We start from the raw sequence: 14,659 nt of genomic DNA on the forward strand, positions 1-14,659 counted from the left end.
TAATTCTGCCGTTCTCATTATAAAGATTATAATCCATCAAATTGAGAAGTTTATGATGTGAAAATTCTTCAGGTGATCAAATCAGATGAATATTAAAAGTAGGAGCCAAGGAAGAGAAACATTCTTCATTCTTTCTTTTTGTGTTTGCATTTCCAAAGGATTTCTGTTCACTTTCTCGCTTGAGCTGAAATCTCCCCAAAAAGGAGAATAAATCATTGAAGATGCTTGTAATTCTCTGTAAATTTCATCTATATTTTTCCTTTATCCCTCAGAAGAACGCTTTAATTATTTATTTGATATCACCTGATTTCCATTATTATTATTCGTTTATTTTGTTCTCGATTTATGTTGTTACACATTAGATTATTTCATTAATTAATATATATATATATACCCGCAGAAGAAGTCATATCGCAAACTTAAGCCAAGATTCCAGATTAAAGGAAGGAGAACCTGTTAGGAATAAATATGTCTAATGTTAAAAAGAAGTTTACCGACGCGACGTGTGAGTGAATGTGGTGATAAAAAAGAGAGAATCTTTTTAATGATATCGATAAGAACGCAAGAAACTCTTAAACAATTTTTTTCTTACATTCATTCACGTTTTATTTTGCTTTTCGTCACTGTGAAAATGCGTATAGTGAATATTATTTTTAAAACACCCCTCTATCCATTTATTTATTATATTTTTGAGTTCTGTAGCGTAATATATTTTGTTGACAAATGCATGGAAAAGAATTCCCATATTATTTCGATGAAATAGATAAAATTGCACGTTGTAATGCTGGCTGCTGCATATTTAACGATTTACTCATGGCAAAATTTTTCAAGATTGTCATCAAACAATTTACAAGATGAGAAATCGAACAAATATCATTGTATCGATAAATTATACCATTGAATACTCATGCAATTCTGGACTGTATAGGCGAAACAATTTCTTTCTATTGAAAGAAATTCCTCAGGGTTAGCTTAATGCCAATGCTTTGACACATTTTTTATTAGTTGTTTCTTTTCGTTTGTTCTTACTTTGATTTCTGCGGTCTAGCTTTGATCATGTTACAAGATCACCGATTCATTGATTTTCTTCATATGCTTCCATTCACGAGCTGTATATTCATGAATTTTTTCTCAAACTTCTTCGCTCTAAAGGAATTATCTTTTCCGAGATTTTTTTATCACAGAGAAGGGAAAGAAAAACATATGCTTCTTTTTGCGTGGGTGAAGGACATATTGAAAGGGTCTCTTTTTTTCTTTATGACTTTACAATTCAAAATAATCTTCAGGATGATTTACTGTGCTTGTTTTTGTCCTCGCAATTTGTGGAAGTGAATTGGCATTTGGAGAAAAAAGTATACTTCTTTGTACATATGTTCAAAGAAATTTCTAACATGATAATAGCAATTTCTTTATTTTCCATTTAATTGTAATGAAAATAGAGTCATATGTTTTACAATAATGTGTATGTGACTATATGTTTTCTTTCTGTTTTAATGATAAGACGTTGTGATATCAAGTTAGGCAAACATCACAGAAAGCCACATGTCGAGATGATGAAATAATAATCTTACTAAATGAAAACAAATCTATTGCATATGAAATTTTAGGCAATGTTTGCCAGCAGTATCCCGGAGATTATTGAGCTAGTTGGTAGTGGATCGAAATATGGTGGTGAATTGAAAAGAGAGCACGGAAAGAGGTAGAATAAATAACACAAATACTCGTATATTTCTCCACCATCAGTTTATTTTTCCCCCATGATAAACTATATAACATAAAGATTGTATTGATTTGAAATCAAAAATTTTTGTTTAATACATATTTTGGAGTAGTAAAATTGCAACTTTGAGAAATATCAATCGTTATTCTCACAGTGTAATATCACAGTATCTTAATTTTCTATTTTATAATTGCAATCATTGACAATTTTTTTTTCTTTTTCCAATATTTTCATAGGCACATGAAAATATATATATATAAAAGAAAAAGAGCGCACTATATTGTTGAAGTTTTTTTCCGAAGAATTTGTTGGTTTTTTAGATGAAGTATTAGTCTGTTACCCCTTTTTCGAATGTTTTCTATCTCAACATATGATTTTCCTTCTTCAAATTTAATTTTAAAAAAATTTTGCATTTCATTTTTTTTATCTTTCTCTACATTTCTATCAATGCTACTCTACTGTTTGTTGACTTTTGAAGAAAGAAGAAACTGAAATTTGATCTTTATTTTGAACTAGTTGTTTGGAAAGTTTTTTTTTTTATATCAATAAACATTTTTTCTTGGTGTGTAGAAGTTATAACTCACTGTCTACATAGAAGATAAAAGTATGAGATAATTCTAACATTTTTTTCTTGTAAGTTCTACAATACTTTGTAAACGTAGAAATTTCCGACACAATTTTTTACAATTTTCCTTTAGTCTTCTAACATTTATCAACATTTTATTTGCGTTTAATTTTGCTTTTGTAAGAGCAATTTTAATGATAAGGCAAGTCTATTCATAATCACAAATTTACATATATGTTTTATTGAAATTAATTTTTAAGCTATAAAAAAAATTGCAAGAAATACAGGACAACCGAGATTATGAACGATAAAACCATGAACGATGTATGGCGTTGATATAAATAATATGCAAGTCATTGCTTTATTATGTAACAATCGATGATGATATACTGCAACGTAAGAAATATGAAATTATAAATGGATTGAAAAAGGAATATTTGATGACAGAATGATTAGAAGGCCACGCATTTTCTGATATTAAATTGATATGATAATGACAAAAAACGTTCTGAAGTTCCAAATGCAACATAAAATGAAAGAAATTACTCTAGAATTGATGCTGCGGAAGATGTATGAGTGCTGAATAACAGTTGAGAGGGAAAATCAATTGATCCGAAATGAAATTCGCATTTTTTTAATCTCCACTGTCTTTTCATTTTTTTTTTAACTTACACCTTTTCCACTTTCTATCACATTCACCGATTTTATCCATTTGTAGTTATATGTATCTCTTACGTTGTTGTATTTTAACCTAATATCCGCAAAATGATCTTAAGTCTGCCAGAGTGTTTCGACCCTGTGCTAATTATACAAACGAGAAATTAGATTAAAAGTGGTGCAAAAAAAAAACATTGACAGAAAAAGAAATGAAAAAACGAGCATAAACTCCTTAGACGAAGAACTTAACATTACAATTATTTTAGAAATTTCTCAGTCCTATTTGATAGTTTCTTTTATCTAGTTTCATTTCCTTTCTCTAGAATTTTTATATTTCTACTCACGTTTTCCTTTTTTAGTTTTTTCACCCTTTTTATATTAAAAGCAAGAACATATGTAACAGAAAAAGTGGATTTTTTCACAACAAAATTCTAGAACAAAATTGAAATTTTGTGTGAATGAGAAGTGTGTGAATGTGTTTTATTTTTAAGAGATCTAAAAGAGCAATATTATTATGGCATAGAAATCATTCTTTAGCTATTGCCCTATAAGTTAAGCTATTGCGGTGTATAGGCCATAATTAGACTGAAACACAGAGAGAAAAACAAAAACAGCATTACTATAGAGAGAAAAAAAAATCAGAAAAGTTTGTTAGCGCTTTTAAAAACGCGATCTGCTGTGTTTCAATTGTGTAGGCGGTGTTTGCAAGTTGGATTCCAGAAATCACTGAACTGGCGGCCCAGAGGAACAAGTACGGGGGCACATACAACAAGGATATTCGAAGAAGGTACACCACACCTTGATGATGTACCTAATTGAAATCTTTTTTTTCTGTTTTTGACCGAGAACTTTAATTGAAGATCGCTTTTAGAAGATTTCTTATGATAAAAATTATACAGAATTTTAAAAGTATCAACACCACAGAATTAGGCATAAATCTTATCTTACTTCTTTTCACACTTTTTTCCGTTCTCTTTCAAGTAATCAATTCATTTTCTTTATGCATTGTCTTTTCTTTTTTGAAATAAATATGAGGCACACATTCAGATGACACACTAGTTAACATGAGACAAGAAAAAATTTTTCTTCACCGACTCACAATAAAATTGACATTTTTTTTCTTATTACTTAAATATTTCGTAACAGTTTTATCGCACTGAGTAATAAGTTTTCTATTGACATTGATTGAATGCTATAATTATTATTTTTTTTACCGATTTGGTTGAAAATTCTTTGTATAAATTCATGTAACTAATCAAAATTTTGAGCATTTTTCAAATCAGTGAAAAAAAAAACACAGAAATTATTGAGTACAAAAATCAACGATAAGGCATAAGGTTTCTTGGCGGCATGAAGTGTTTTTTGACTTTTGCGTTTGCTCTTCTGTAAATAATCCAATATTTTAGTTTAAAAACTGAATTCATCTATGCTACATTATTATACAAAATGAGCATTAATTTCGTTTTACAGAAGAAATATTTTATCTTCATAGCTCACTTCACATATGTATATGACACGTTTTCCTCAGTTTCGCGTGACAAAATTTTCTGAATTCAGAGAAAAAGAAAAGAAGAATACAGCCAGAAAAAAGTAAAGTTGAGAAAATATATATTTAATTAAAATGAAAAAAAAGGAATTCTTTGATGAGTGAAATTTTCACAACTTTTGTTTTCTAATACTGCTTTCGTAATTTTTGGATATTACATTTAATTTCCAAATACCTACATAGTAGAAAGAGTTTGATTCCAAGTTTTTGAGTGGATTTCCAAGTAATATACAAATTGTCTAATAAGTATACATTTTTTTTACTATTTGAGATCTGAGCTAACTGCACCAATTGATTTGGTTTGGAGTGGTTTGAGTTCTTATGTCCATTTCACATGTTATCTTTGATTTACGTATAGAACTAATCAAAACAAATTGGAAAGTTTTATTTACACATGTTTTTCATCGTGGATTTAAAAATTATATACATAAAAATTTCAACCAAAAACCCTTCATTGTATACAATTCTAACATTTTCTGAGTTCTGAGAGTATTTTCTTTTAATTATATACATATATACTTTTATTTCCCCCTTTTTCTTGATACTTACTACAAATATATAGTAGAATTTGCTTGCACAGCCTGTATGCCGCAGCCACGCATCTTAGAGCAAAATACTTTTCCTTTTTATGAATTATTAAAAAAAATTTTATAAAAAATATAACGTATTCTATGAATTTTTGATAAAGAATATTATACCAATATTTCTCATTTTCCCAAGTCCTATTCCACTTTGATAATCTCTATATTTAATGTTTAATATTCGTGTATTTATTACCTTTAATCATGTATTTTAATGATATAGACAAAAATTGATGTATCCAATAAACATGAAGGCTCAATAGGAGGGATAGTGTGTAATTTGTTATTAGTTTCAAAAAGAAAAAAAAAAAAAAAATTTAATTCTGATTGGCAAAAAGGAGTGATAAATTTGTACGTAATATCGAGTAGTTTATACACATCAGTCCCAAGAAATCAAAGCCTCAATGTGATTTATTCAATTTTTGCATATTTTTACTAGCCATTACAAATCTTAAGTTGAAATCTAAAAATAAAAAAAAAATAGATAATTGAATAAATCATTCGACCTGATTTACTAACACATATTTTCGAAATAGGATTTTTTACAATAGATAATGAGAAGAATTATTGATTATAATTAAGAACGAATGGTTTGTGTGAATTGCAGTGAATGTACTTACTAAATAGTATTTTCTGTTTTATTTTAGGTTTTGTTTTTTATTCTCTTGTCTTTTCTCCCCATTTTTTTGAGTTTATATTGACTTTATCTTCAGTTTTTGGTTTTTTTAGTAAAAATCTTTGCAAGAAAAGAACAAAGAGAAACGATACATAAGAGTATTGATAGAATCTAAAGGAAACTAAGAACAAGGTTAAGAATAATAATATGACGATCAGCCTGAGAAATACAAACATACCTTCTCTCTGCAGGCGAATATTCACGACATTATAATGAATGACCTAATTAATATCTGCATTTATCAATAATAAATCATTACAGTGTGACTATTTAATGACTATAACGGTGTATGCTAAGGTAATTTGATGAGAAATGGTGAATTTTAACCCGATGCCAAACGATTAAGTGTAAGGCCTGTGGAGCAATATTACATGATTAACAGTAAAAGTGAGATATTTTGTCCCTGAATCCCATTTATAAGCATACTTAAGAGATATAACAGGAAGATTTAGCAAATATTTTGTTCTTTTTCTATCTTTCTTTCTTTATTTCTTAAATGTACCGTGTGATTCCTGCACCTTTGCGCAATAATAAACACAAACACGAACACTTCGAACATCCATGAACAGGCGATATTTGCAAGTTGTATTCCGGAGATTATAGACTTGATTGGAACTAGACCAAAATATGGGGGCACATTGAAGAACGAAAAAGGGCGAAGGTGAGAATATAAATTAAATTAAAACGATAAAACCAAAATCAAAAGAAAGACTTCAAATTTTATTAGTGTAAAGGATTTTTGTGTTTATTTTTTGTGAGGTCACAATGAAGTTTGTATTGAACTTGAACATCTTTCTTTGATTTTTATTTATTTTTTGGAAAATGGTTTCATTATTTTTCAAGAAATGGCCAAAAGACACGTATACACTTATTATTCTTATGTTAAGAAGAATTTATAAGACGTTACTTCAGACATCAACCACACACACACACACAAATAATTTTCAAGAAAAATATTCAGATTAATGTAACCTAACAAAATGTAATGTTTTAAGTCGTGTTTTTGGTGTTTCTTTCCTCTTCATTCTTCAACATGAAAGGATGAATATTTAATCTCTCTCTCTCTCTCTATTAATCTTTAATCGGATTTATGTTGTTTGTAACTCGTAATAAATGGATATAATTTTTCTTTCTAGATATTTTCTTTCTATTCAAAAGAAAATTCTCTTGATTTTAAGAGAGTAAATAACCTGGAACCCGTCCTCAATTAACATCTCTCAATTATACTAATATTTAGAACAACTTTAACTGTGAATAACTAATTTTTCCCCGCACGCTTTTTTGTGTTTCTCTCCGTATTATAATTATGACAAACTGATTTTGTAATTTGAGTTTTTCGCTTTTTGTTCTCCTAACCCGTTGTCTTGGTGTAACTTTATGTTTATTTCACACAATCGTGAAACTATAGTGCCTATCCCGGAAGATAGATGTTTGTGTTGCCCTATGTTTAGTTGTCTCTGTTTGTGATAAGAGGAAAGTATCCAATTTTAAACATTTTAGTTAATGTTTTAACTTGAAAAATGTTACAAAGAGATTTATAAACTCTTCAACACAATATAGTTCTAATAGTTAATTTGAAAAATGAAACACAATACATTATACATTATTATCTTTTTATCTTACATAAACCTTACAACTCTTTAAAATAATTTCTAATCATTCGTATACTTTGAATATTTTTAACATATTTTTCTCTACTTTCTTTTTTCTCTCTCTCTCTCTCTCTCTCTCTTACGTATTAGAGATGGTTTAATTGTGCCTACAATATTGTGATAATAAGACATATATAGTGTTGTGATAAAGTTTTTTTTTTAGTTTGAATTGTGTACATATCATATGGAGAGAAAAAAAGACAAAGTATATATTAATCTCTAGGAAGATCTTTTAGAGACTGACTTCATAAAAATTAAAATCTAGAGAGCATACAGTAAAAATCCTTTTATTTTCTACTAAACTATATAGTGATTATTTTTTTTGAAGTGCCTTGAGACAAGAAAAGAAGACAGTGTGACACTTGTGAGCACGTTTCTGTTATCTTGCTGAAATTGATCCGAAAGATATAGTTATAATGATTTTCAGGAGAAAAAAAAATCTTTTCATGCAACTTCTATTTCACTTTTATCCTTATACTGCCGTGTTCTTCTCTCATGTCTTCTATTCTGTGTGATGATTTCATTCCTTCTCTTTATCTTTTAGCCGTTGTACGAGTGTATAAAAATTATGGAATACTATTCCTTTAAAAACAGAAATAAATGTTTAATTAGTTGAATGTATATTGTGTTGTATAAATGTATAAATAAAGAAACAAAAGTATACATAATAATAGCTATACATAAATGTAAAGTCCTGAGATTCAGCAGTGATGCGATAATTTGAACGAAAAAAAATGTTTAAAATTGATCTTGTCTAAATCGATGTATGAGAATATTGTTAGTTTAATTGTAAGTAAAGAGCTAAAGAATAATGAAAAGCTAAAGAAGAGATTTAGATAAGTAGTGTGTGTATTATTTGAATATCTTTATAGCCTATCATTAGGATACTACTTTTTTGACAAAATGCGTGGCCAGGCAATTTTTGTTAAATTTTTCAAATACATTCATATTCTTTATAATATGAAAATTTTTGAATAACAGCAGTGTAGATTCCAAAGCAAACGATATGCGTTAGAATTTAAGATGGATTGCACCTATCACACGACTTGGTGCAAGATTTTTTCTCTAAATTATAATAGATATTGAATTGTTTTCTTCTCTTAGTTGTCATAAATATAAATATATTTTTTTTAGTTTTATAAAGAGAAACTTGCTGTATATACAATAGTGTTCTGAAGCCGCAACATTTTGTTAGTAAGACCCATACCAAATTTTCAAACTTGGTAGTACCTTCAAATAAAAATATATATGTAATTTCTGTTCACAAAAAAACTCTATGCTAAAAATGTACATACTATATTATAGCATAGCAAATTAGATGCATGGCGTAATATGCATTTCTTCAAAGATATTCAAGAGTGTGGTGTGACTTATTTTGTAACCTTTTTTCTCCTGCAAAAATACAAATAACAGATTATTTTCATCCATTTGTATCAACACCTCAACTTTAACGTATTTCTTTATTTTTTTTTCTTTGAGTAGAAACACATAAACGAGGAAACACAGAAATAGAAATAGAAAAACAGTGAACTGCATGTGAATTGATCTGCATAAAAATGCACTCGCAAGGATTTGGTTTGGTTACTTTAGTGAGAATGTTGCACTAATGTTGTATGTACTGTAGCTGTAAACTTACAAGTACTTACTTATGTATAGCAAGAAAAAAGAGCATTAAAGGAAATTTAATGAAAAAAAAAGAATAACACGACACACATTCATTGAGTTAAAAGAGAAAACATTTAATGCATTTTTTGTTCTATCATAAACAAATTGATTTACTTTATGTTATCTATTTTATGTTATTATTTGTTAAAAGAATTATAACTCAGAAGAATACCAACAACATAAAGGTGTCTGGAAAACTTGTTAGTATTCTTCGAAATATTTCAATTAATTAAATATATATTTACATGGGGGTAGCAGACTATGAAAATAATACCAATAAATATTAAGATTTATAAAACCAATTGGAATATCGGTTTCAGACAATATATTATTTCATATCAATTTTGCATGACTACTCCCTTTATCACTTTTATATTGGGAATTAATGTATAACTAATATTTTGAAACACTTTAATTTTTTTACTATCTCAAATTATCCTATTTGATTAAAAATAACACGCTAAAAATTTCACTGTTTGATGTTGAAGAGTGCTTGTGAAGGAATCTCTATTAATACTGTGTTTTTGTATTCCCATTCTTCCTGAATCATCGATGGATTTCTTACCTTTCTTCAACTAAAGGCACATTGTCGTCTGTGGACACATCACATATGAATCAGTGTCGCACTTCTTGAAGGATTTTTTACACGAAGATCGTGAAGATGTTGACGTCGAAGTCGTATTTTTACATCGGTGAGTTGATTGAAGAAATTTTTTTCACCTCCCTAAGTTGAAAAATATATTCAATATTATTATTTTTTCACCCTTGTCTTGTTTTTATGATTTCCAACTGTTCTTTTTTTTATATCTTCTATGATTGAAAACAGACAATAAGTAGATGTTTAACTCAATAAGATATGTGCATTTTCTTATACAATACATAGTGGATAACATTGTAGAATGATAAACATTATATGATATGGTCGACGAGAGTTATGTAACAATAATGAGGAGGAATTACAATGATTTCCATATAGCAAGGAGCCTGATCTGGAGCTCGAGGGACTTTTAAAACGGCACTACACGACTGTGGCGTTTTTTCAGGGAACTATGATGAACGCTGTTGATTTGGAACGAGTTAAGGTACAGCAATCAACATCACACGAAAAATGTCTTTACGCAAATGACAAAAAAATCGAGAGAGAAAAATTCCTCTTTAAAAAATATATATAGAAACAATTTTGAAAACACGACACCAAAAGTCACACTCGTTGGACAGCGTTGAATTTTTTTTACACAGAAAATCTCTATTCAGAGATTAATGGAACTAACTAAGAAATTCGTTTGTAAGACTGTGGTGAAAATTCGTAGGAATTTGCGTAGAAAGGCACTAAGAATTTAGCAATGATTGTGCTTTATCGTGTACATTCCAGTGCCTTCTTCGCAAATATCTCCGAATTTTTCCCTTTAGATACATGATAATTCTATATTTATTCTTATCTCAGTCCTTTTTTGCATGTGGTTCTTCAATATTTATATTTTTCGTTCTTTTGCAAATTTCTGTCGTTCTTTATGATCCTATGTTCTCATCCTCTATATTTTGACAACTTGTTTCTAAAGTAAGTCTATATTTAAATGGAATGCAAAATATTTGTTCTCGTTATTTCTTTTATGTATTTTTTATATTAATAATGTGAATACATTTCATGAAACATGATTGACTTTATTTTGACTTGAGAGTAATTACGAAATGTCAGACGAATTATAAAATTTGAAATCCTGAAAGTCAATCAGATCTTTGTGCAGTGTATTCAGTATATTACAAAATTTTAAATTCATAGATGAATTTTCTACAATTTTAAATTACTTTAGATGGTTTTTGGCTGAGGCGGCTGCAGTTACTGAAATGATAAATCCATATTAAAGAGAAATTGAGAGCAAAAAAGAAAAACTCACAGAGTAACTTATTAAATTTATTTCCATTCTTCCTCATTTCTCAAAGTCATATACTTAAGTAGATGTTTGTAATATGAAATATTCTGTTCTCTACTGCAATCTCTTGCTCCTCCCTTTTATTAATATTTCTCTTTAATTGACTGCACATTTTCTTTCTTTTTATCTCTTTTCCGTCGAAATCGTGTGCTAAATTTGTCGATATTGACCGCCCAAAAAAAAAAACACACTCGCCATGCGAAATGGACCAAAATTGATACCAATTCTGATCATTTGAATACCAAAAAAATGCTATATATCCGGTATCTTGACTGAAAAACCTGAAATACATCGAATTGTTTGCTAAACATTCGAATGCATTGAATGGCAAATCGCATTGTGTACCTTTTGACCAAAAATGCTATACAAAACAATCTGAAAAAATCAAAACACGATCTATTGCTCTGTTCTGAATGGCTATCACGAAAAAAGAAAACCACCCGATTTGGAGTTAGAAGGTCTGTTCAAGCGTCATTTCACGACGGTGGAGTTCTTCCAAGGGACTATTATGAACCCCATCGATCTGCAGAGGGTTAAGGTAAAGAGCCACAATCATGATGATGACGCTACTTTTGTACTTTACATAAATGTTTATTGTGTTAATTTTTTCTTTCATCTTATGTTCACCCTCTCTGTCACTTGAGTATTGAATTTTTTACAAGTTTAGTTTACATTCTTTAATGTCAAGCCGAGCGCAATCATCACGTAATCTTGTGTTATATCCGATTTTCTTGAATTGTCTTTTATTTACAATACAATTATACTTGAAAAAAAACCCAAGATTTTCTAGTTGAATATGAAAGTAAATTTTTTCCCCTCTATATATATAAATGTTTGCTGTGATTGGGTATTTGTCCCTTCTTGGCCTTAGTTTTAGTCAAATTAATTTGAACTGGAGTTTTATCAGAATCCCATTAGAAAGTTGTATTGCTATATTGTGATGAACTATTGTGAAGGAAAACATAAGAGACAAAGAGAAATTTATTTCCTGTGTGCAAAAAGTCACGAAGAAAACAAAGAGAAATAGATTTAAAAATAAAATTGAGCATGTTTGAAATTGTAATTGATATAATTTGTGAATTGAATCAATTGATTCGTGCTATTGAGTTACATTACACATTTCAACCACAAACTTATACTCTTTGATCCTTTTTTGTATTCATTTCTATTGAACCTCTGGTTTTGAGTTAATTTTATCGTGGAAAATACACAAAGAGAGACTAACAAGCATTCAATAAAAGATATCATGTGTGTAACGAATATACCTTTATGTGTGTAATTAATATGGTAAGTGTTTGCTTATTTACAAAATTGCATGCTTACAAATTTATTTTCTTCTATTGATTTTCGTAGAAGCTTCTCGTAAAACGCTCACACGTGCTAAACTGATAGATTTGGTGTTGTGTTGTTTTAATCGATGTTTGTAAAACTGTTTCGACGAGAGTGAAGACATTTTTTTTCTCTAGAGAAATAAACTTGTGTTGAGATTATTTGAGAAGATGAATCACTATGAAATTAAAGTGTATAAAGTACTAAGTCTTTATCCACAAATTCATAGGATTCAACTATTTCCACATCTCAAATGATCTCCAAAATAATAAAGAATAGAAGACACGAGAAAACTTACAGATATAAACATTATCAATTCCACTTCAGAGTATTAGCTTACTATGCAAGTCTAATTGTGTTTTCTCTCCAAACCCAACTCAGGTACACGAAGCTGATGCCTGTTTAGTGTTAGCCAATAAATACTGTCAAGATCCGGATGCAGAAGATGCTGCCAACATTATGCGTGTGATATCGATTAAAAATTACAGTGACGACATTAGAGTAATTATTCAACTGATGCAATATCACAATAAGGTAAAGTTTCCCTTCCTATCCATCATATCATATGATTGATGTGAATCATTATTTATTGTAAGAGGAAAAAAAAAGTGTTATGGCGGATGGTTGAGTCAACAAATCCGTCATAAAAGCCAAATGGGATTGTATAATGCATGATTGTTGTCTGCATATGGGATTTCGTAAGTCAATATGAGCATAATACAGAGGTTTATCCTTGCTAGTCGTTTCATTTTGGGAGGATTTGATGTGATCGAAAATTTTATGATGACCGTATACACTTGACTTATGGAATTTTCTGGGCGTATTTTTGTCTTATGCATAATTTCTTGAGCAAACAGGAAAGCTTTCTACTGTACGTACGATATTTGCATTTGATAATTCGCATCACTGAATGAGATGACAGTTTCTCATTTAGTAATTTTTACACGAAAAGGCTTTCAAGAGTCATTATCCTGAATTTGAGAAAATTACGTGAAGTTGGTTCATAATGAAGTTTCTTCAATATATGTATTCAGAGTAAATGTTGAAAAAGCAACGATGCGTGATATGATTTCATGCGAAGTTGTTTACAAAATCACTCTCTTGTGGGAAGTCTAAATATGAATTTTATTAATTGCCCAAAAGGTCTTGGTTTAAACATTTTCTCTGGAAGTATGTATGGCAATTTTCCTTGTGATGATTTGCCAGAGTAAGCAAATATTTTAGATAAAATCCACGCGCACTGGCTGAATTCAGCACAAGGAAAAGGTGAATAATGTAATATTTGAGCTAGACTGCCCTTGGTATTTTACCACTGTTTTGCAAATAATTATTGAAGTATTTTCCGCTTGATCAGTTGCCAATGCGGAGAGAAGTATAATTTCACTTGGAATTTTCTGCGTCAATAATGGTGTGTTTTTGCAATGTTTGACTCTCAATTGGGCAGAAAGAATTGGTTGAGCGGACAAGGAATTGTTGGCGCCGTGAATTAATGTAATTGCCATTTGATCTAATTTGCTCTCTCACTGACTTTGCCAGGCGTACTTGCTGAATATCCCATCGTGGGACTGGAAGCAGGGAGATGATGTGATTTGTCTGGCGGAATTGAAGTTGGGTTTCATAGCTCAGAGTTGCCTGGCGCCTGGATTTTCCACAATGATGGCCAACCTCTTTGCCATGAGATCCTTCAAAACGGTGAGTTTCCTTTCATCACAATTGTGGCGTTGCGCAGCTTCATCATTTAGAATGATTTAGAGTAAAATACATTATACGTTTTGATTTTGTGGCTAATTTTATATGTGTAATAATTGAAATAATTTCTTTTTTCTCTTAATCAATTTCTCTTTTTCAGAAAGTAAGCTCCCCTTCTCTATCTCTGTTCTCTGTCACTAAAAATTATGTCTTACAGATAAACTTGTGAAAATACTTGAAATTAGACATAGTAAATAGCCAGCCATATATTTTTGGGTTGTATAAAAAGTCATGTTAATGAATCATATATGCATACATTTTATATTTTTTTCAAAATTCACTGTCAAACTCACATTCATGTACACACACACACACTGAAACCTCCTGGAATTCTGATGATTTCGTGTCTTCTCTGCCTCCATTTGTTGTGTTGATTTAGTCACCGGACATGCAAGTCTGGACAAATGATTACTTGCGTGGCACTGGGATGGAAATGTACACGGAAACGTTGAGTCCTTCCTTCATCGGTATGCCATTCGCCCAGGCAACAGAGTAAGTCCCTCACGTGAGTGGCATTCACATGCGAAAAAAAAGAAGCCGCCAAAATCATCACCCAATCAAAGCAAAATGAGCGACTCTAAATGTTCT

At 30.0% G+C, this 14,659-nt stretch overlaps 1 protein-coding gene across 1 annotated transcript in view; it reads left to right on the forward strand.

Moving 5' to 3' along the window:
* The window catches only part of LOC132258323 (calcium-activated potassium channel slowpoke), a 46,893-nt gene that overhangs the window by 14,126 nt on the left and 18,108 nt on the right, over positions 1 to 14,659 (forward strand). Inside the window, exons 7-11 of the mRNA XM_059755586.1 lie at positions 1,608 to 1,699; positions 9,644 to 9,754; positions 10,039 to 10,144; positions 12,704 to 12,856; positions 13,859 to 14,014. Coding sequence (XP_059611569.1) covers positions 1,608 to 1,699; positions 9,644 to 9,754; positions 10,039 to 10,144; positions 12,704 to 12,856; positions 13,859 to 14,014 — 618 coding nt within the window. The remainder of the gene's footprint in view (positions 1 to 1,607; positions 1,700 to 9,643; positions 9,755 to 10,038; positions 10,145 to 12,703; positions 12,857 to 13,858; positions 14,015 to 14,659) is intronic.

This window comes from Phlebotomus argentipes, unplaced genomic scaffold (assembly GCF_947086385.1).
Source record: "Phlebotomus argentipes unplaced genomic scaffold, Phlebotomus argentipes genome assembly scaffold_4, whole genome shotgun sequence".
NCBI lineage: Eukaryota > Metazoa > Arthropoda > Insecta > Diptera > Psychodidae > Phlebotomus > Phlebotomus argentipes.